Source organism: Arvicola amphibius, chromosome 8, assembly GCF_903992535.2.
Source record: "Arvicola amphibius chromosome 8, mArvAmp1.2, whole genome shotgun sequence".
In the NCBI taxonomy this organism is placed as follows: Eukaryota; Metazoa; Chordata; class Mammalia; order Rodentia; family Cricetidae; genus Arvicola; species Arvicola amphibius.
This window is the reverse complement of record NC_052054.1, coordinates 14,473,836-14,498,018: the sequence shown is the minus strand read 5'-3', so window position 1 is coordinate 14,498,018 and position 24,183 is coordinate 14,473,836. Positions and strand designations below refer to the sequence as shown.

The 24,183-nt window shown below is 41.2% G+C and overlaps 1 protein-coding gene across 6 annotated transcripts in view; it reads right to left on the bottom strand.

Annotated features, from left to right (window-relative positions):
- Syne1 (spectrin repeat containing nuclear envelope protein 1) overlaps nt 1–24,183 on the bottom strand; it is a 467,607-nt gene that overhangs the window by 224,408 nt on the left and 219,016 nt on the right. For all 6 annotated transcript variants that reach the window (XM_042055521.1, XM_038339737.1, XM_038339735.1 and 3 more), the window contains 7 exons: nt 23,127–23,418; nt 21,937–22,109; nt 18,610–18,919; nt 16,813–16,977; nt 11,882–12,238; nt 3,466–3,602; nt 2,647–2,824 (listed from right to left, as the gene is read on the bottom strand). In XM_042055521.1, the coding sequence (XP_041911455.1) occupies nt 2,647–2,824; nt 3,466–3,602; nt 11,882–12,238; nt 16,813–16,977; nt 18,610–18,919; nt 21,937–22,109; nt 23,127–23,418 (1,612 nt within the window). The remainder of the gene's footprint in view (nt 1–2,646; nt 2,825–3,465; nt 3,603–11,881; nt 12,239–16,812; nt 16,978–18,609; nt 18,920–21,936; nt 22,110–23,126; nt 23,419–24,183) is intronic.

Sequence of the window (24,183 nt, the reverse complement as noted above, 5' to 3'; positions counted from 1 at the left end):
AAAGAAAACAAACAACTATTTTATTGCCTAAGTTAAGTGACCCAGGTTTTCCTTTAGCAATCAAGTTGTGAAATACTTCATTTCCTAATAAAAATTCTAGATTGGCTGCAAAACATTGGGAGGTATTTTATGAACTGTTATTAACTTATTAAAAATAAACAGGAGAAGTAATGAGGATGAAGAGACAATAACTGTTATAAAATAATCTCTGGCTAAGTTTCGTTTAGAAAAATAAATGCCACATGGTTCTGTGTAACTGGTAGAACTGTATGATATCCTTGGTTCTGAGCATCCTAGCTGCCAAAGAGAATAAACACAAGCAGGTACACGACCTTCAGAATCATATGATAAAATCAAGCTACTTCAGTGTCAAGTATTCCTATCAGAAGACCATGGGAATGCTCCTATGGGGCGGGACAGAGGTAGGTTCTGTAAAGTGGATGTATGAAATAAAGGACATTGTTGTTAATAGTTTATAAAGAATATATAAAGTTTATAAACAGTAATGGGATATCTTATAGGGCTTTTTGTTTGTTTGTTTTATTTTAACTGTTTCAATTTACCATATATCTTAAATTTTGCATAATGGTCTGAGAATAGAAATGTGAAAATAAATGAGATACAGGGTAATATATATGGATCTAATTTCATTCTTTTACATGTGGACATTAATTTTCTCTATACCATTTACTGAAGATGCTTTCTTTTTTTCCAATGTATCTTTCTGGCATGTTTGTTGAATATCAGATGGCTATAGTTATATGTAATCATCTTTGGATTTTTTATTTCATTACATTGGTCTAAATGTTTGTTTTTGTGCTAGGAATATTGCTATAGCTCTGTAACTTATCTTGATAGTTGGAATGATAATCCTTCCAGCTCTTTCTTCCAGCTCTTTTTGCTTGTTTTTTTCTATCCATGGTCTTCTTATGAAGCACAAGTTCATGATAGAATGGTTACATGAAGTGTGGTCATGCTATGCAACTTTCTCAGTCTCTGGGTTTATCCAGAGGTTAGCTTCCCTCTTGATAAGTAAGTATATTCTACATGTTAGAGTCGATGACAACTATTATTGGCAGACATTAGAGAAGAAACAAAATGAATAAACAGCTAAAGATTTTTGGTTTTTGTGTTTTTTGCCAAAAAACATAAAAGTAGCAACTCTAGGCTTTGGACATTGATTAGTCTGAGGGGGTGAATTGTCCCCTTGGACTTGCATATTGAAATCTTGGTCTCCAGGGTGGTGACTCTTAAAAGGAGGGACCTGATGGGAGGTTCTGGTGCAGTTAGAGCCAGGCCCTTGAGAGATCAAAAATAAACAAATGAATTTACTTATTTACTGTGTTTGCATTTGCATGTCTGCTATGGCAAGTATGTGGGGGTCAAAGGACAGCTTCCAGGAATTGGTCCTCCTCCTTCTCCACGTGGGGTTCCAGGGTTTAAGCTCAGGTCTTTAGTCTTGACAAAGAGGACCTCCCTGACCATCCTGGAGAGAATTCGAAGAAAACAAGCTGGCTACTTCCTAGTCTCATTGGCTTCCTCTCTGCTGTGGCCCTGGCCTCCTGCTGCAGGTCCACATGCCATGGGACTCCCTAGCTCTAGAGCTCCACTGAGCCCAGAGTGGCTTCCTCCAGCCCTTGGGAAGCTGAGCTACACCAACTTGTTTACTCTGTAAAGTAGGCTACACAATCATGCAAAATGGAGCAGCTCAGGACTTCATCAAGACATCTCTTTTGATGGATGACTACTTCACACAAGCAACTGGGCTAAGAGTCAATAGAAAAGGCTGTTGTCAAACACGGGACTGGGTTTCATAATCACAAACTGGTGGTTGAATGTTTCCAGCTCTACTCCCTGGCCTGGAGCAAAGTTGGAGGAATTTTAAAGGCCGTCCATTTCTAAACAAAATCTATCTTGTTACACCATCATCCGGGATTTGAAAGAGTGAAGTCCGTAGACATGGACACCATTATTTCAGAGCCTGTGTCCAGTAGACAAAGTTCTTGCACGAACCCTTCCATATTAATCGTTGGCTGTATTCATGTGTTTTCCAGCAAGAAATTCAAATTCCCTAAGCATTGGCTCAAGATTGCGATTATAAAAAATAACCAGTTATATATGATACCTATTTGTGAAAAACAAAGTCACTATAGGATCTAAAAGCGTTGAGGTTCAAAGTGCAGCTGACATGCACTGTGGAGTTGTAGTTAGGTGAGGAAAATATTAAAATAAAACCAACCAAAGAAGCAGACATCACATGTGGCTGCAGCTCTGACTGCCTCAGACACAAGCCTCCTGACCTCACTGAGACATCTTTATCCTTCCTACTGGCACATGCTGAGAGCAGTAATATTACACACCTGTCATGCTTGGGGTAAAAAATCAAATGACAAGAACCCTCAGAGTGCTCAGGTGCACTGTTAATAGCTACAAGGAACTGTTACTGTTTTCTAAGCCTTTATTAAAACATAAACTAGCACAACGTTTTGTATATGAGTGGGCTAGTTTCTCTTCAGTTGTTTCAAGGGTGGGTCTATCTGAAACTTAAATTTCTGCAGCTACACTTAAACTTTTTTGCACGAAGACCTGGAGTAACACATGAGTCTCACTCAGCATTGCCCTGAGCGTCGTCGGAAGCACTCTCACCTGGATCTTCTGAAGACTCGCAGAGACTTCGCTGAGATTCTGAGGTAGATCAAAACACTTGGCCGTGGTGAGTTTTGCATTAACCAACCACTGCTGGAAGCCCCTGAAGGCCTTCTGAAATCGTTCTTGCAAAATCTGTTCTTTGTTCTGGCAGCCCTTGGATGCTTGCAGACAGAGACTGAAAGGGTGATTTGCAAATTTGGTGACAGAGGAAAAGCAAAGAAGTTGATTCAAGTGATACTTTCTAGAGCCTATAGTCCTTAGAGATGTGCATTTATGTGATTTGGCACTCCATGTCACTCTTAATTGATATTACCATAGAAATCACATTATAAAAACGTTCTAGCCGGGCGGTGGTGGCGCACGCCTTTAATCCCAGCACTCGGGAGGCAGAGGCAGGCGGATCTCTGTGAGTTCGAGACCAGCCTGGTCTACAAGAGCTAGTTCCAGGACAGGCTCTAAAGCTGCAGAGAAACCCTGTCTCAAAAAAACAAACAAACCAAAAAACACGTTCTAGCTTCTTTAATATTTTTGTACTGGGTCTTACTATGTCACAAGGCTGTCCTCAGTCTATGAGCTTAGAAAGCCCTGCACATAAGCCTCCTGAGAAGTTATAACCACAGACAACCACTCCAAGCTCAGCTTTGCTCCTACTTTGTATGAAAATATTTTGAAGGCAGGTGGAGTTTTATTTATTTATTTTATTTATTTTCCTGAAATCCTAACTACAACTGAGACTGAAGCAGAGACATCTTGGCTACATACTGAGACTCGGTCTCGAAGGAAATTCTTTTGAACAGTGGGATGGTCTATGCTCACCAGTTATATTCTTTAATTAAGCCTGAGACTTTCCCACTGTATGGGCTCAGGTCCCTGGAAAACCGGCAAAGTTCATTCAACTGAGACTTGAGGTCCTCTGTCATAGGCTCCGCCTTTCGTAGAGCATCCAGGATCTCCTAGTAGGGAAAAACAAGACAAGCACTGAACTGGTTGACTTTCATATTTTCATAGTATACATGCACACATTAGAAGTTATTAGTGAGAGGCAAACCAACACAGTGAGCTCAGTAATGAGATGAGGTCTATTTTTCAGGATGTTTTTTCATAGCCCATGATGGCATGTTGGTCATCTATATCTACTTCCAGTCATGGATGGACACTCCTGCATCAAGTATCAAGTAGTTAAATGAGTGAATAATCAATGACTTAAAGTAAGAACAAAGAGAAAATACCCTACATCGTTTAGAAATTGGTCCAACTAAACTATTTGAAAAGTGTCTATCATTTAAGATATCGAATGATCATTTAAATGAAAAGCAACATACATTTGTACTTACAATATATGTCCCAATTGATTTTCTGTAGTATTTTCACTGAACACTGGTATTAATAACTTCTTATAACCCACAGGTCTTATTTACATACTAGTTCATATACCTCATGGTTTCTTTCATGTAGTCATCTAATCTTTGCTAAAATCCACTATGACATTTGAGGATACCCCACAACCACATGAATAAAAGTAGCCTCCTTCTTGAAGAACTTGCAACTTAACTGATAAACAATATACAGATAATCATTGCACTAAACATATTAATTCAAAAGGAAAGCCTATCATTGAGGAGCACAATTCTGAAATCAAAGCTATGATCAACTGGGCTCCATAAAGTGCTTTGCTATTAGCGTATTCTCTTATATGATTAATATCAAGGGACAAAAGAGTTGAGATCTTGAGTGGTCCCGTCACTAGCACAATGTGTGCTACACTGCTCAATGACTACTTTGTAAAATCAGAAGGGTAATAACAGTCAAATATATCAACTGTATAAACAGTGTTGCCAGAACAAAATGATTTTTTTTAAACAATGCATACACAGGGATGGTAAACATCATGGGAGCAGGAGTGGATCCAGACCAGGGACATTTGCAGAGGCGGGACTGAGCCAGCAACCTGGACTGGAGCAGACCTGAGACAGCAAACTCCACAGGAACAGGTACAGAGGAGCAACTTCTGAGCCAGTGGGCCAGAGCCAAAGACCGCTTCATGGGTCTGGGCATGAATCAGGGCTTCGAGGGATTATACATGAACCAAGTCCTAGATTAATCACCAGAGTCACAGACAGCCCCAATCACACCAATTAGAGGAAAAGATGAGTAGACAAAGTAAGAGCACACTCAACACCACAAAGAACAACACAACACCAGTAAAATCTAGAGACCCTATAAAAGCAAGACTTGAACAATCAAATATAAATGAAGCAGAAGAAAATGACCTTAAAAATAACTTCAGGAGAATGTTTAAGACTCTTAAAGAGGAAATGAGAAATTCCCTCAAAGAAATAGAGGAAAAGACAAACAAAAAAATTGGAAGATATTAGTAAATCCCTTAAAGAAAACTAAGAAAAAGCAATCAAACATATGAAAAAAACTATTCAAGACTTGAAAACTTAAATATCCCTTACCAAAATTAAATCAAGACCAGAGAAGCAAATTAAACAGATTTATAGCCGCCAAAGAAATAGAAACAGTCATTAAAAGTCTCCCAACCAAACCAAACCAAACCAAAACAAAAACCAAGGGTCAGATGGTTTCAACTCAGAATTCTCCAAGATTTTCAAAGAAGAACTAATACCAATACTTCTCAAGTTGTTTCATATAATAGAAACAGAAATAACACTGCCAAACTCTTTTTATGAGGCTACAATTACCCTGATACCTAAACCACATAAAGACATTATTAAGAAAGAGAATTACAGATCAATCTCACTCATGAACATTGATGCAAAAATACTAAATGAAATACTGGCAAATTGAATCCAACAACAAATCAGAACCATCATCTACCATGATCAAGTTGGTTTCATTCCAGAGATGCAGAGATGGTTCATCCTATGAAAATCTGTCAATGTAATCCACCATATAAACAAACTGAAAAATAAAACCCATATGATCATCTCATTAGATGCTGAAAAAGCTTTTGACAAAATACAACATCCCTACACGATAAAGGTCTTGGAGAGCAGGGATACAAGGAACATACTTAAACAGAATAAAGGCAATATACAGCAAGCCAACAGCCAACATCAAACTAAATGGAGAACTCACAGCAATCTCACTGAAATCAGGAACAAGACAAGGTTGTCCACACTCTCCATATCTATTTAATATAGCACTTGAGGTTCTAGCTAGAGCAATAAGACAACAAAAGAAGATCAAGGGAATACAATTCAAAAAAGAAGAAGTCAAACTCTCACATTTGCTGATGATATGATAGTTTACATAAGCGGCCCCAAAAATTCTACCAAGGAATTTTTATAGCTCATAAACACTTTGAACAATGTATCAGGATACAGGATTAACTTAAAAAAAATCAGTAGCCCTCCTGTACACAGATGATAAATGGGCTGAAGAAGAAAGCAGAGAAACATCACCCTTCACAATAGCCACGAATAGCATAAAATATCTCAGAGTAACTCTAACCAAACATGTGGAAGACTTGTATGACAAGAACTTTAAATCTTTGAAGAAAGAAATTGAAGAAGACTCCAGAAGGTAGAAAGATCGCCCATGCTTTTGGGTAGGCAGAATTAACATAGTAAAAATGGCAGTCTTACCAAAAGCGACCTACAGATTCAATGCAATGCCCATCAAAATCCCAGCAAAATTCTTCACAGACCTTGAAAGAATGGTACTCAACTTCATATGGAAAAGCAAAAAACCCAGGATAGCCAAAATAATCCTGTACAATAAAAGAATTTCTGGAGGCATCACAATACCTGAATTCAAACTCTATTACAGAGCTACAGTACTGAATACAGCCTGCTATTGGCATAAGAACAGACAGGAGGACCAATGGAACTGAATTGAAGACCCAGATATTAATCTACACACTTTCAGACATTTGATTTTTGACAAAGAAGCAAAAAATATCAAATGGAAAAGAGAAAGCATATTTAATAAATGGTGCTGGCATAACTGGATATCAACATGTAGATGAATGAAAATAGATTCATATCTATCACCATGCACAAAACTCAAGTCCAAATAGTTCAAAGACTCAACATAAAGCCAGCCACACTGAATCTCACAGAAGAGAAAGTGGGAAGTACACTTGAACTCATTGGCACAGGGAACCACTTCCTAAATAAAACCCCAGCAGCACAGACACTGAGAGAAACAATTAATAAATGGGACCTTCTGAAACCTAAAAGCTTCTGTAAAGCAAAGGACAAGCCAACAAAACAAACGACAGCCTACAGAATGGGAAAAGATCATCACTAACCCCACATCAGACAGAGGTCTGATCTCCAAAATATACAAAGAACTCATGAAATTGGACACCGAAAGATCACATAATCCAATAAAAAATGGAGTACAGACCTAAACAGAGAACTCTCAACAGAGGAATCTAAAATGGCTGAAAGACACTTAAGGAAATGTTCAACATCCTTAGTCATCAGAGAAATGCAAATCCAAACAACTCTGAAATTCCATCTTACACCTGTAAGAATGGCCAAGATCAAAAACACTGATGAAAACTTATGCTGGAGAGGTTGTATGGAAAAGAGAACACTTCTGCATTGCTGGTGGGAATGCAAGCTGGTACAACCCCTTTGGATGTCAGTGTGGCGATTTCTCAGAAAATTAGGAAACAACCTTCCTCAGAACCCAGTAATACCACTTTGGGGTATATATCCAAAGGATGCTCAATCATGCCACGAGGACATGTACTCAACTATGTTCATAGCAGCTTTGTTTGTCATAGAAAGAACCTGGAAACAACCTAAATGCTCCTCGACTGAAGAATGATAAGGATAATGTGGTACATTTACACAATGGAGTACTACACATCAGAAAAAAATAACGACATCTTGAAATTTGCAGGCAAATGGATGGAACTGGAAAACATCATTTTGAGTGAGGTAACCCAGACCCTAAAGATAATTATCATATGTACTCACTCAGAAGTAGTTTTTAAACATAAAGCAAAGAAAACCAGCGTTCAGAGAATCTAGACAACAATGAGGACTAATATATACATGGATTAATCTACATGGGAAGTAGAAAAAGACAAGATCTCCTAAGTAAATTGGGAACATGGGAGCTTTGAGAGAGGGTTGAAGGGGAGGGAGAGGCAGGAAGGGGAGCAGAGAAAAATGTAGAGCTCAATAAAAATTAATAAAAAAAGAAGCTGAAAAGAAAAACTGCCAAAATAATCGCATAAAAATGCATACACTCAAGCACACATATACACATATGTATACACACATACATGGTTGCACATACACTTAAACACACTTGTGCTCTCTTTTTCTTGTGCATGTGCACATACACAGTTTAAACTGTGGAGAAAGGACAAATAGATTAAAAAAAACTACTTGAGTAGCTATTACTGTTTACTATTGCTGTTCTCGGTGATTTTCATGAAAGACAGCCCACAGCCCTCATCAACACACCAAGCCTGTGTTGTGTTGTCATTCTATAAATGACGTCACTATGCTCTGGCCACGTCAATCAGCAGAGTTGGTGTCATGCTATGGAATGTAGTTATTTCCTCTGAATTAACACTTTCCTTCATGGAGGGAGGGGAGGCCTCGGAAGATGCAGAAATCCCACAAAACCAGTTTCAGGAAGGTTGTGAAATTTACATGATTTGGGAAGTACTAAGTGACAAGAATCCCAAGTCCCTCCCTAATTATACAAGTTGGATTATGGTTATGTCATTATACAATTATACTAAGTGTTGGGGGAGGGAGGTGTTTTCCCGTGGAGCTGCCTCCTAGGGGTGCAGAGAGCTCCACGGATGACACTTTCACGAGTTGTCCCCATGCTAAGGTGAGGCTTCCAGTGATACATGCTTCTGAGGTACCCACGCTTTTGTGAAGAGCCCCACGCTACTCACTGGGTCACCAAGCTATGCTTAGAGGGACCTCTTTCTTGAGTGTGTCATCTGTGATGTATTTGCAGTGAATGAATGTCTGCTCACAGCTCTCCAGGAGAAGTCATATGACACACTCATTTGTTCCCCTCTCCTTCATGCAGAGACACCCAAGCTTAGGCTATTCTAAGTCACAGGTCTTTCAACCACTTTCTTCCTTACCCCTTTCTCCCAGTCCCTACTTATATCTTATAATTTCCTAGAATGGCACAGGCATCTTAAGTGACTTCTGTCATCTCCTTCTCTTTCCCGCATTTCTCTTCCTTTGGTGTTATTCCTCTACTTCACCTATCTGATCAAGTTGTAATCACCTCCCAGGATTCTGCTCTACCGAGGGATTCTCTGCGGTCCTTCCATCTTCCCAGGGATGCTTATCTGAGGATGTTGTGCTGGCTAGTTTTATGGCAATGTGACAGAAGCTAGAAGCATCTGGGAAGAGGAAACCTCAGTTGAAACAATCCCCCCACACGACTGGCTTGTAGGCAAGTCTTTGGTGCATATTTTTTTGATTGATAATTGATGTGGATCAGTCCAGCTCACTGGGGTAGGGTTTATGTCTGGGAAGGTGGTTCTGGGAGTCAGAAGAAAGCAGACTGAGAAAGGCGTGATGAGCAAGCCGGTAAAGCAGCATCCTTCCAAAAGGTCCCACCCTGATTTCCCTCAGTGATGGAGTGTAGCCCAAGAGTTGTACACGGAAGTAAAACCCTTCCACCCCCACGTTGTTTTGGTCATTGTTTCCTCAGTGATTGAAACCCTAACTAGGACACATGCACAGCATGTCTGCAGCATTTGTCACCAGGACTGTCTCTACTTGTTTCAGACTTCTCTGTCCACACAGATTAGGATCTTGAAGGCAGGGGCAGGGTTCTCGGAATGTTTATGGAAAGTAGCTCAGTGTCTGAGCTAGAGGCTCTAAAACACGGATTGGCTGTTTTCTTTCTTTTTCCTGCCCTTTCATCTGCTTTTATCCTCTCCCTTTCTTTTCTTGTGGTGCTAGGGATGGAATCCAGGGTCTCACAGCAAGCCATGGAAGAATTCAGGGTTACACAGCAAGCTATGGAAGAATCCAGGGAAACAAAGTCCTCTGAAACACTTTCATTTAGAATACTCACAGGAAGCAACTATATAGTTTCTCTCTGAAACTCCAAATACTAACTCAGAAATAGCCAGTTTTTCTTACCATATTGAATATTTTAAAATTTTAAAAATGATAAGTAGGCTAACATTAAAGATTAGGTGACATTAAAAATGAAAAGTTTTCAGTCAAAGTTTATATTTAAAAAATACATTTATGGGGCCACAAGAAATGACTCTGCGGCTAAGAGAGATTGCGACTTTCCTACAGGGTCTGAGTTGGGTTCCCAGTACCCCCACTGAGGGCTCACAACTATTGATAACTCCAGCTATTGTGACCTGACATCTTCTTCTGTTTTCCATGGGCACATGCACATATATGTACATACACACACACACACACAAATAAAAAATGAATCTTTAATGACTTCAACTTAAATCCAGATTTTAGTAGAACCTTTCATCTCACGCATACTGCACTGGTTCGTACGCTTTGGTTTTTACCAAGCTCTGAAGGTGTTTGCTCAGCTGAAGGAATAGCTACATTTCCAAACTAACAACCCATTGGTTTGAAAAGGGATTTTATAAATACGATCAACAGGATGTTTGCAGTGTTGAATCACACAGTTAACCAACCACCAACTTTAGAGGGATCCCTGATGACATAGACAAACACTTTCAATGGCCTGTAGTGTTCACTACGATGGACAGTAGTCAAGAGGCCTTGCGAACAGCAGGACGTTGCTATCAGAGCCCGAGTCCATCTATTTTATAAACCCTTTGTTACACTCATGGAGTTTGAAGGGTTATCTTATTTTAGATAAAATGTCATCATTAGATGACTATGATTATTAAGAGGCGATGTCTTATTGTCTTCAGAATCTGTGACAGCAGGGACTGCCTGTGATCCTGGACTCAGCACAACTCAAATCCCTTGTTTCTGATGGCGCCAACACGTGTATCCTTATAGCCCTTATCTATTATCCAGTAACAGTCCCAATGCAGAAGGTCATCAGTGTGGGTAGTGAGGTAAACCTAGCCACAACCAGACATTTCTTTAAAATCTTTTTCACTCACACTAATAGAATGAGGGAAAAGGGGAAACAGAAAGAGTCAAAACACTGTGACATCATCATCATCATCATCATCATCATCATCATCATTGTCACTGTTTGTTTTTATCAGACTCCATAAAATAGTTTCCAGCCTTCCTCTCTGTCCCTGCACTGCAGAATCAGGTGATTCTGATTCTGGCTTGATTCTGGCGGCAAAACTAAAGACTGAGGAACGCAATAAGGGACCAACCAAAATAGCTGAAAAACATTGCAGTAAAACAGCACTGGGCTAGTTATGAACTTTTATTTCCTACTGTACCATGCCTGCCCCCCAAAGTTGACTTAGACGAGATGGCGCTGGAAATGCTCCGCGACTTCCTAATGGGCTGGAGCTATTTCAAATGATTATAACATAAATAGAAGCAGAGGCGTTAACCTCACTAAACTTCCTTTTAAGGACAGCCGTGATTGTGAGCATTATAAAGGAACAAATATGAGAGGACTGCCAAGGCACCCAAGAGGACTCGAAGAAGGCAGAGATTGCTAAACTTCACCTCATTCTCCCTCTTCTGCTTCCCTTTCTCATATTCTAAAAGAGGTAGCAGTTAAAAAAAAAAGCCTGGAAGGCACCTAGTAAGCATTAACGTGTATTAACAAGCTAATTCAAGTTCAGCTGTCAAAACCACGAAGAAGAAAAACAGACACTGTGAAAACTATCAGTTGTGCTTCCACGGATTATCAAATGCGTCTTTCAAAGCTAGAAACTCAATCACTTAGTTGTTTGAAAGAGTTAACTGGCAAGGAAGCTGCTATGACTCTCTGTCTATTTATGCCTCTGCCCACAGGCCATTTTCCACGCTGAAGGCCTGAATACAGTATTGCAAACTCTTACACCATCAGAAAGAAAGTAAAGTATCTCCACCAGAAATAACGTTTTCTACAGGATATAATAGCACCTCCCATATATGTCAACTTTTACCGAAGTCTCATTTATAGGAGAATGAAAACGCTCACACTTGGCAAATGTATTAAATACTTTCTGTCTCTGAACGCTGCATGCTTTTAATTAGCACAGGACCCATTTCTTTTTCTAAAGCAACTACAAGAGCCAATGAAATGTGTAGCTTATCCACCGCAGCGGTAAACAGGAAGGCGAAGACCAACTTACTTGTCCTTTGTGCCAGCATTCCACAATCTCCTCGTCGGTGTTCTTGTCTTCCAGGAGGGCCAGCTCCTGGGCCCACGTTTTCAGAAGAGTATTGAACTGGTCCAGGGCTTGCTCCAGTTGGGCCACCTGGCCGGAGAATTCCTGCTCGGAGAGGGCCATTTTGCTGACCAGGTTCTCCAGGCTGCTCTGTGCTTGGAACAGGCTGTCTTCCCACTGCCTCCAGTCAGCGCGCAGGGCCTGCATCTCAGAGTTCAGAAGCTCACACCCACTGGCAGCTGTGTTCTGTTTCACTGCTGGGGCCAGCGACTCCACTCTGCTTAGGCGGCCTGCACCGATCTCTCTGGAATCTATCAGCTCCTGTAATGGAATATCGCCATGGAAACCAAGGAGGCCCTTAGTCACTGGGGCTGCGAGTTTTCAAATGTGCGCAGAATGGGACTCTGTGCTGCTCTGAAGTTTGAGCGAACGTGCAAAAGGGATGAGAGTTGTTGAGTATACAATCGCCCACATTATATTAGCAGCAGTCAGTATCATGAATTCCTGACTTATTGCAAAATCAGTCAGGGTGTCTCAGTGTCCTCACAGGCTGGACAGGCATGCTGAACACAGGCAGTATGTAGACATGTGGACATGTAGTAGTGACTTAGATATTCATCTGTGGTGTTCAGCTCCTACAGACTAAAAAGAATCCCAGAAAAACTTTATTTCCCCTCGTGTGGATGGACAAGAAACTGCATCCTATTTATGGTCTCTTCTTTAGTCCCATCATCTTCCATGGGGGGAGGGGGGGCTTAAATCACATTTCTTCCTGCTGGGAGTCAGGCTGGCTCACGTCAAGAAGAGAATGAGCCCTCCTCAATCTCAGAATTTTCTGTACCTAAGGAGGCATATTTATGACCACTGAAACTAGTAATTCACAGAACAACTTAATGAAAAGTTTAAAGCCAACTCCAGCCTAGGTTTGTTTATTGCTGTCATTTTTCCCTCAGAAAAAGAAGCCTCACTAGAAATTTGACAATTCAGATACCACGTTTAATCTTGAGGCTCACAGAGAGGAAGGACAAAAAGACAAGATCTCCTGAGTAAATTGGGAGCATGGGGACCTTGGGGGAGAGTTGAAGGGGAGGGGAGAGGCAGGGAGAAGAGTTGAGAAAAATGTAGAGCTCAATAAAAATCAATAAAAATAATTAGAATATTCATTGAGAAATAGGTAAGTCTTGGCATTTCCTCTTGAAAATAAATATTTCCAATGACATTTTTCTTCCTAAAACAATCATCTGGGATACATATTTATAATCTGTATCGCTTAGTCTAGATTTTTTTCAATGTTAATGCAAAATATGTCTTCACTCATGGGTTATGTAGAAGGAAAGGTGACTATTAAAGACAAAAACAAGGAGAGGAGGAGGGGGAATAATGAACAAGACCAGTTACAAGTTAGAAACACTCAGCTGAGGCATTGAGCATCATGCGTGGGTCACAGATGTGTAAAGCAGGAAAGGTATTTGACTAGTGTAGATAACACACCTTGCATCTCACTTAGTTAGCCTAAAGTTAATCTGACTTCTCACGTGTACAGACAATAGATGCACATTTTAGTGCAGATCATTTACAATGCCTAGCTGTGTGGTGGTCAAAAGCACAATCATGTGACGTGTGATTTTATACATGTGTAAATGTGTAAACACAGCACTTATGTATGTAGGTAGTAGGCCTTTCTTGGCAACAGGATTCTAAAAGTCATCTCCATTTACCAGTAAATAGAGTGGATAGTAGTTAAGCAAAGAAAAATTATAACTTAGAAGGTGCTCTATTTAACAAGAATGCTTTAGAATACAACATTCAACCTTTGGAGCATCTTCAAATTTGGAATTCAGAGAGTCTCTACAATGAGGTGGGATTCCCCTTTGTATGTCCTGAATATGTTTTATTACCATTGGTTAATAAAGAAGCTCCTTTGGCCTATGAATTGGCAGAATATAGCAAGGTAGAAAATCCAAGCAGAGATAGAGGAGAAAAGTGAAGGTGAAGTCAGAGAGACATCAGGTAGCTGTCAGAGGAGAAAGACACCAGAAACTTACCTATAGGCCACAGCCTCATGATGATACACAGATTAATAGAAATGGGTTAACTTAAGATGTAAGCGCTAGCTAGACATACACCTAAGCTATTGTTCAAACAGTGTTATAATTAATATAGTTTCTGTGTAATTATTCGGGTCAGGGCAGCCCAGAAAACAAAGGAACAGTCTCTGTTTATGCTCTATTGATGTGTGATTCTCCTCTGTATGCTGTGAATGCCATTGGTTAATAAAGGAACTGTTTTGGGCCTGAGCAGGGAATAGAGGTAGGCGGGAAAAACTAAGCTGAATGCTGGGGGAAAGAAGGAGGAGTGAGGAGAAGCCATGGAGCCACCACAGGAGACAGATGTGCTGAAACTGGGCAACGGGGAAACAAACAAGCGGCCTCCTTACAACACTCTATTATCAAAAGTCATTTCTCTCAAATATCCTCATATTCATTATCTCAGTTTCAGTGGGTGTGAAAACAGGTCCATGCTTGCTAACTCTAATTCCACTCACATAGATTATCTTTGTGTTAGTGTATGCCTGCACATGTGTTATGCACATGAGTGTATGAGCGTGCATGACTTATATATGTATATGCAGAGATTAGAATGGGACATCTAGAGTCCTTATTTCTCTCTGCCTTACATTCTTGAGATAGGATAGCTTACTGACCTAGAAGCTTACCATCTTGATTAGGCTGGCTGACAACCTCTTGTCTCCACTAAGCAGTGTTGGAGTTCCAGGCATACAGCCATGTGAAGATATTTATATAACTTCTAAGAATATAAACTGAGTTTTTATGCTTGTAGAGCCAATGTTCTTACACATAGAACCAGATCCTCAGCCCCATTCAGATCTTCAATAAGAGCACTGTAATTGCAGAGCTTTAAATTAGATTTTGCATACATTTTCTTGCCTCTTGTATTTGAGCTCTTTTCACATATACATATGTTAATTCATGTCTTCATCCATGGAGACACTGTGCTTCCGAGTTACATATTCTGAGTGATTGCTTTTGTGGGTTGGGATTGTCACAGTATTGAAGGACAGGTGGGGTAATGTCTTTGTCTCTTTGAAGGTTTTCAAATTAATTTTTCAAAAACTTGATCAATTTTTGTGGTGTTCTCTTCCTTACCTGCCATTACTTCCTAAACTCACGCAATCTGGTTGGTTCATAACTTTCCCTTGCTGTAGAAATGGCTCCCTGGCTTGCCAAAGAGGGAGGTGATCTTCAGTCTCTATAGTGATAACCATATGTGTCTCCTCTTTTTCCTCTCTCTTTCAAAACTCACCTAAACTTTAGGTCTGCCTGGGTTTTGGGTTTGTGTCTCCTATTCTATTTGCTGGACACGCCATTGATTCATCCTGTCCTGGGACATCAACTACAGACTATGTGGTATTAATTGATAATATTATCTCTTCAGAGGAGCTTCTTGATATCTATAAATGATGAGAATTTACTGCTTACTGTATTTTACTCCCACCTGGTGGAGCAAGTTTCATCTGTCCATCACAGAACATCCATCTTCCCCTCCCACAGGCTTCTCTACATGTACCCATTTTCCTTAGATAAGGTCTCCATTAACTTGGGGTAAAGGCTTAACTTTAACCTACAACTCTTTTACTTACTTGTTTGTATGTTTGATTATTTTTATTCATTTGTTTCATTTCTTTTGAGACAGGGTCTAACTATGAACCTTTACAGGTCAATAACTTGCTATGGATACCAGCTGACACTGAACTTAAGAGAGTCTTCTTACCTCTTCTCTTAATTACTCACCTTATAAGTGTGTGCCACCATGCCTAGCTCAGTTTTGACTCCTTAATCTTGGCATTCCATTTCAAATTAATCCCTCCCTTTTCCAAACCCATGGAACTTTCTCATCGAGTACAATCCATGGCTAGGCATGGTACTAAGTATTTTATATGAATGATCTAACTTAGTCCTCCAAACAGCTCCTTACAGCTGATTCAGAAAATTAGTGTTTCATTGTTTGTATTTCTAATGAGCCTTGAGGACACTGACAAAAGTGATTTTTTTTCCCCAAAAACATGTAGAAAATCAAGAGATGAAAAAATCCTGCAGAAGGCCCCTTGGCTTCAGAGTCTAAACTTTAAAAAGCTTCTGAAGCTCTGGTTACACTGGTTTGCTCAGCCCAGCAGTGCTGTGGGACACTGATCTTGTCCTTTGTAAAGATTTGTAACTTGTATTATTTTAATAAAATGCTGACTGGCCAGTAGCAAAGCAGAAAATATAGGCAAGGCAACCAGGCAGGAAGTATAGGTAGGGCAACAAGAACAGGAGAATTCTGGGAAGAGGAAAGACTCAGTCTGCAGTAGTCACCCAAACACAGAGGAAGCAAGATGAGAACGCCTCACTGATAAAGGTGTTAGCCACATGGCTAACACAGACAAGAATTATAGGTTTAAATGTAAGATATAAGAGTTAAGAAGAAGCCTGAGCTAATAGGCCGACCAATTTATAATTAATGTAGACCTCTGTGTGTTTCTTTGAGACTTAACGGCTACGGGACCTAGGGGACAAAAACCTCTGTCAACACAGCAGGGTGGTGTGTATTTCTTAGTCTCTTGCACTACAGCAATAAGTACATTTGCATATAGAAACACATACAGACAAGGCCTAATTTTGCTCATAAGTGGAACTAAATTCCTTCCAATTATTTTCTTAAACTTGGTTTATATTTAGGATTACTGATATATGGAAAATAAAGCACCAACCAAACTCAGGACGAAAACATTTTAAAAAATTAGAATTGTATCCACTAAACCCTTATCACTAATCTGCCACTTGTACTGAAGAACCCATGGATCAATGCAGAATAATATCAGGACATTTGCTCACCTTAATTTTCAATAGCTTTTTCTGAGTAACTGAAGAATCTCCAGATGTGTCTGACCACCGATGGAGCTCTTCCTTTGCTGAGTGGAGCCAATCCGTGAACTCCTGGACTGCATCTAAGTACATGAGGTGGTCTTTCACAATCTCCTCCACCATCCTCATCTTCTCCTAGTCAACAAAGGAAAGACAAATGAACAGTCATAGTTACTGCAAACATGAAACTGGGTGAAATGCCAGACTTGATAAAGGTCTCAAAGTCTCTCAGAAGACCTCAAATTTACCCTTGGATTCTCTGTGAACTTAATATCTTAAAAAGAAACCATTGCCCAAGAGACAAAGACAGGGAGATCTCTGTGAGTATGAGGCCACCCTGATCTACAGATGGAGTTCCAGGGCCAGCCATAAATACATAGTGAGATTTCATAAGAAAGAAAGAAAGAAAGAAAGAAAGAAAGAAAGAAAGAAAGAAAGAAAGAAAGAAAGAAAGAAAGAGAGAGAGAGAGAGAGAGAGAGAGAGGGAGGGAGGGAGGGAGGGAGGGAGGGAGGGAGGGAGGGAGGGAGGGAAGAAGAAAGAAAGATTGTAAATCTAACACTTTGAGAAAGCAACCATTTCCACAAAAGGTCTATTATTTTGTAATTTATACAAATTTATAAATATATAGCTCAGCATAAAGATCTGTGATAATACGCATTGGCTAATAGTCCTCACAAGCTAATTAATGGCAATTATTATAGTAACTACTATTATTTTTATTGTTCCTTGAAACAGCATTTTCCATGGTATTAAATCCTATTGACAGCATGGGGGCACAAGTCTAGGGAGAGGCTAGTATCATACCCAAGGCACATATTCAGAGAGGTAAGGTTAAGAATTCAAACTTACATCTTTCTGACTCAAAGATTAAAAATAAGAATAAACAAACACTTATATTGATAATAACAGTATCGATAACTCAGAGTTCTGAAAAGGAAAGACAAACACAAATACCCATGGCTTGATTTCTATAACATTCACAAGTATGTAAAATTAAATCATGGAAGAAATTATATTTATACATATGTACATATATATAATTCTTTCAATTTTTCCTACATACATATACACATATTCATATATATATATATACACATATATATGTACACACATACACACACACACATATGCCTAGAGTTTAAAGAATAGGAAAATACAGGTTTTGTTAATGGTGAAAAACACTCAATTCTTTTCACACAGTTGGAATCTGAGAAGTAAAAATACTTGTATTTAAAATTAACAATGCCAAATGCAGGGGAAACACAAATCAACAGTTGACACTCGGTCTTACAAGGAGAAAGGATGAGTCTGCCAGCAATGCAGATGAGGACAAAAACAAAACATGACGCGCATTCCCAGGGCTGCAGCGAGAGCAGTGCATGGGAGTCCTCATGTGCACAGATCTCTTTTGTGTGTTTGCGGGTTACTCTTGAGGCAGCATGTACAGCAATGCCTTCATCAGAGCACCTTCACTCATGTGCATTATATATTACATACATGTGCATTACAGGTTTCTTCCATCCCTCTTCCCCATAGCCCTAGCAAATGCCCCCTCCCCAAGTCTAACTGTCCCCCATTCCCTCTCCAGGCAGCCACCCCTTCTGTTTTCCTGTTTGTGCTCTATTTTTCACCTTTTTGGAAAATGATCTTTATAGGATCCCTGCCTAGCAAACGTACACATGGTTGCAGACCAGCCAAATCCAGCAACTCAATTCACATTTCATATTCTGTGCTCTGAAGCTTTTTCATGGGTTTAAAGCGCTCACCTTGGCCACGGTCGTTATGTCCTGAAACTGTGTTCTCAGTTCTTCCTGACCAGCTTCCTTGAAGGACTCATCCTGAGTCCTGTTGGACAACTCCCTGGACCTTGCTGCTAGCTGTTGCAGTGCACCCACATGATCCTCTGCCTCGGAGACGATGGACTGATAGTGGTCCAGCAGGGCAAACTTCTCCTTCAGCCCTGGCTGCAGCTGTAAGGGATGCTCTACTTTCTGATCCACCGATTCCATCCACTGCTCCAACTGACTTTTCTTCTCTAGATAGTCATTCCATTGGTCGATCACAGACTCCAGGGTGCTAGAATGAGTGACATACACCATAAAAATGAGGCTCAACCTTGGTATCTCTACCAAAACACAGCTACAGGGCCAATGGATCTATTTAAAGTGCTTTGCTAAATATTGCCATGATAAAATGTTGTTTTTGAGTGCAGGGAGAAACAACTTTTTTGATCTTCCACAACCAGGGTACAATGGCTCCAAACACAATTAACAGGATGCTGGAATTTGAAGCAAGCTGTTGCACACACACACACACACACACACACACACACACACACACACACACAGAGAGACAGAGACAGAGAGAGAGACAGAGAGAGACAGAGAGAGACAGAGAGAGACAGAGAGAGAGACAGAGAGAGAGAGAAAGAGAGAGAGATCTTCCAAATGTTGTTTCAAGTGAATGGGTAATTCATATATTACATTGTAGTTATGATATCTCAGTAGTATATTATTAATTAAATTCTGCTTAGTACATACCAATTCTTAATTGTGTTTGGTTCATATTGCCAAAATCAGATGACAATTACTTGTTCACTGACATTAAAATTTAAAGTATTTTTTTCTTGGGTATATACTTAAGACTGTACGCAAATAATGGCCAATTCTTTTGTGTTCTATATGTGAATAAGTGAAGATAACATATTTATGAGAAATACAGTCATAAATTTAACAGGCAACTCACCACATTTCCTAATAGAAAAATAAAATGCTCTCCAGGATGACGTCAAGGAAAGGTTCCTATAATTGAGCTTGATAATACTCTCTCCCCTCCCTTCCCCTTTCCTCCCTCTCTCTCTCTTCTGCTCTCTCTCTCCCTCCCTCTGACTTTTCTTGTCCCCTCCTCGCTTTCATCCTCCAGTCAACCTCCCGCACCACCTCTCAAACTCAAGACCTGCGGCTTGCTAGGAAGTGACTGCCTGACCAACAGAGAGACCCCGCTAAGTTCATGCTCAGTGAATGCCCGGGCCTCCCTTGCATAGCATCTCACGGTTGCAGAGTCAGGACCACAGTCAATGAGTTTCCATCACTTGCTCAGACTGTGGCTTCTGTCTCAGGGTGTGCCTCATCATACAGACGGAGTCCTACCCATCTGGAGAGTTTCTCAAAGTCTAAGTCAATGTCATACTCCAGAAGCCGCCAGATCCCCCTCTTTCTGTCACAGCTGGGTGTCTTGAAAATTGTTGGTAATACAGTCTGAGTCGGTTTTCTGGACAGTATACGTCTCCCTAGCCTCTGATGTCCTAGGAGGCAAAATGGCTTTTGCTTTGTCTCACTGCACAACCCCTTCCACAAGGAAACCACACAGTGTGTAGCTGTCCAATCTAATTTCTTGCTGAAACAAGAGGCAGAGCCCTGAACCTGTTTCTTGGATTCAACATTCTATTATAATATCTAGAAAAATTCTCCCACATCTCTCTTGAGTCCCACAAAGCTGAAAGCTGGCCCAATGCCAACCGCTGGGGAGTTATTTATGTTTTTGCAGCATACTATAGAGTAGGAGAGCCCACGGCAGCCTCCGATAGGATGGGAGCACCCCCGGGGGACCTGACTTTTTTCTTTGCTGATCAGCAGTAGTTCCGACAAAGATGCAATACCCTGTTTGCCTAGAAAGCTACTTCCTCTTAATATGAAAATCAAAATTCATAGAAAAGAAAACCCACACTAAGTTAGGTGCCCTGGGTGGTGCCTGTTGGTGGGAGACAGTGACAGGGCTTCTTCTGACCTGCAGCCACCCTTCATCTCCTGTTCAGATATTTGCTGCAGTCACTTTGGGAACCCACTTCTGGAGTGGATGAAGGGCAGAGAGCTTCAGAATATGGGTTCTGGGATGTGGTTTAGTCTAATTCTCCATAGAACTTATTTGCCCAACAAGAAAGCTGGATAGGTACATATAATTTGAGAAAAGACCCAGGGAAAGTAAAGACTTTACTTCTCCATCAGTGACCCAGTGACTGATACAGGGCAGGCCTGCACTCTGGCCCCTCCTTTCCATTCTTCGTTCTTTCCTTCTTTCCCACCAACTTCAATTTTTGAACGACACGAAAAGTTGAGTGTATTAATGGGGCCATGTTGTATTTTGATACATGTATACCTGTGTTTAAATCAAGCTAAACACATTTCTCTTGAACACACTCCATGTTCATTCTATGGTGAGATATTTTACTACACTTCCTCCTTGGCTTTTGAAATGTGTATTGTATAATTGTGACCTTTCCTCATCCTGCTATATACGGAGAAACACTGCAGATTCTCTTGCTCTTACATAACTTTATTTGTACCCATGGAGCATGCTCTCCCATCCCACCTCCCCGACATGCTTCCTGGACTCTGGTAACCACCATTCTACTGTGAACCTCATTGGATCATCTTTTTAGGTTCTGTGTATTAGTTGGGTCAGGCCATACTGCCACAGCTCTACAGAATTTTTAATGGTTTAAGGACTGGCAGCATAAGAATGTTTCCCACTTTGTAGAATTTCAGCTCTCCACACGGTAGCCACTAAATGCCTAGATATCTGTATCATTGTGACAATCAGTAAAGCCCCACACATTTCTGAGATCACCAGCTAGGTGCGATGACTCCGGGGTGAGGAACAGATGTATGCATTAAGCTCGGTTGTCAGCACTACAATTGGTTGGCAACATTCCCTACACATGCCTTTAAATAGCTAGGAGCTATTAAAGGATCACATCTTCTTGGCTTTAAAAAAGGTATTTTCCCAAGCTTGTGTGATGTGCAAGATTCCATGTGAGATGCTGGGGTGGGGATGTAGACACTGAGGGGTTGTGTGTGTGGAGGGGTGAGGGACAAAAATATTTTGAAAAGAAAACAGAAGCGAGACACACTAGCATACCAGCGCTAGTCTTCGCTCCATGGGGAATATAACACAGGCAAAGACAGGCATGTTTGCACATAGGAAAATCAACACGCTGGGCAACTCTACCACAGGCTGTCTCGGTGCTATGACATGGCTTTATGAAACGTCTGTGTTTTATTTGAGCAAATAAGCATTACGAGAAGGTTTTATACCTTTGTGCATGGATGGCAGAACTCATGACGTCAGCCCATGTTGTTTTAAGTGTCTCCAACTGAGCCTGAATGGCCTGCTGACCCTCCTTGTTGCTGCTTCTTATAGCCTGGTCCCCTTTGCCGATGGCCATATTCAGCTTTACTTCTCCCTCCCCTCTCATGAGGAGAATGTCCTGTGGAGGGAGAAGGAGGTGTTGTTAGTGGGCACATGAAAACCTGCTGTGCTAAACAACGGCTCTTCCCTAGAATGAAAGAGTCACAGCCTAGAGCGAGAGCTCAGTTTGGAAACACAAAGATCTGAGTTCAATTCCCCAGAAGCCACATAAAAAGCTGGGATTGGTGGCGTGTGCATGTAATCTTAGCTCTGGGGAGGCAGAGACAGGCAGATCCAGGGATCTCTAGTCAGCCAACCTAGCCTGGTACGGGAGCTTTGGGCTGATGAGAAACTCTAAAAAAAATCATGTCTGGTGACTGAGGAAAGATAGGGCCGCAAACATGTACACACTGATGCATGCGCTTTCTGCTGGCCTGGCAAGAAAATTAAGGTAGGAACATCTCACTACAAAATGAAATCAACAAATTAACATAAACTCTAGGCTAGAATAACATAAGCTAGGTATCAGGGCATGTAAGGTCCAAAGATCAACGTAAATTTTTTGAAAACTTTGGGCCACCAGCCAATAATCACAAAGCTGTTGATTGGTTTCAAGTGGGAGAAAGTTAATTTAGGCAATGAAGACTCACGGTAACTTTCCTCCCTTCTTTGCCTGGCTAATTACCGCTGCTCAAGGTCATGATGACTGGAGGTGGGCCTCGTGTTTGCAAAGAAACCTGTCACTCATTCCCAGCTGGGACCTACGCTCTGCTGTAACAGTTCACACACTGGTCGCAGGCCTCTGGGAACACGGTTATTACCTACTACTTCCATATCCCCAACAATTCTCATAGTACTTGTAGCAGAGTAGATATTTAGCAAGCTTTGATGATTAACTACCGAATGAAACAAACAAACAAACAAACAAACAAAATTGAAGCTGTTAACAACAACAAAGTTCCTTTCCCAAAAGGAAAATAAACACTTTCCTCCCATCTCCCACATTTTCATTTGGCACTTCCGAGACAACAGGCGCCAATCTCAGACTCCGTACATCCAACGAGAGCAACAGGCAGCAGGTGTGGGCTGCACATACCTGAATCTGCGACAGCCGCCCCTCCAAAGTCTCCTTGTCCCCGACCGTGCTCTCCGCACAAGCCAACCTGTCTTGCACATCCTTTACCCGGGACCACATGCTCTGCATGGCCTCTTCAAGAGCTTCGTGCTCCTGCAGGGCCAGCTGACAGCTGCGCAGCCGCTCCTTGGTCACTCTGAGTAGGTTCTGGTAGCTGGTAAGGAGCTGAGCACACCGGCGGCCTCCCTTCCCTGTGCCGTGGCTTTCTTTGCTGAGGAGCTGCCCTCTCTGGGAGAGCTTGTCAAGGGACTCTCTAGACAAACAGAATTTCTTTTTTTAGTTCCAGGATTCTGGATTCAGGGGAGGGAAAAATGACTGTTGACATTGGATCAGGATCCAGACAAGAGCTCATGAAAGATATGACTTTAAGACGCTGGGGTCTGGCTACTTGCCTTCTTAGTGTGGTCAACACCTGTCAGGGAATGTGAGTCCAGTTCTGCCATCTCTCCATCTACAAGTTCCAGCGACAGAGCCTACATCTCTCTACAAATTCAGTTCAGGAAGTGGGCTCATACTCCCTCTAGCATTTCTCCACTTCTGTTTGCTATCCTAGCTATGAAAGGACCCCATGCTCTGTTGTAGATGTAATAGCTTGTATGTGAAATGTCCCCCACTGGCTCCTGGATCTAGGCACTTGATTCCCAGCAGCTGGTGATGTTTGGGAAGTTTGTGCAAATTTTGGGAGGTGGATCCTTGCTGGAGAATGGGTCACTGAGGCCTTGGCATTTTATAGCCTTGCTCCAGTTCCCATTCATTCTGTGCTTCCTGATGGCTGATGCAGAGTGACCAGATGGCTGGTCCCCTACTGCCATGCCATTCCCATCACGATGAACTATATCCCCTCAAACCTTAAGCCAGAATCAAGCCTTCCTGCTTTGAGTCGCTTCTGTCAAATATTTTATCTCAGCAACAAGAGAGGTAATGAATAAAGTTGGCACCTCTCCAAGCCAGTTCTGCTTGCCTCTTACTTTCTGAGCTGCCTCTTTACGCCTTGACACAGGTATATCCCACCCCTAGT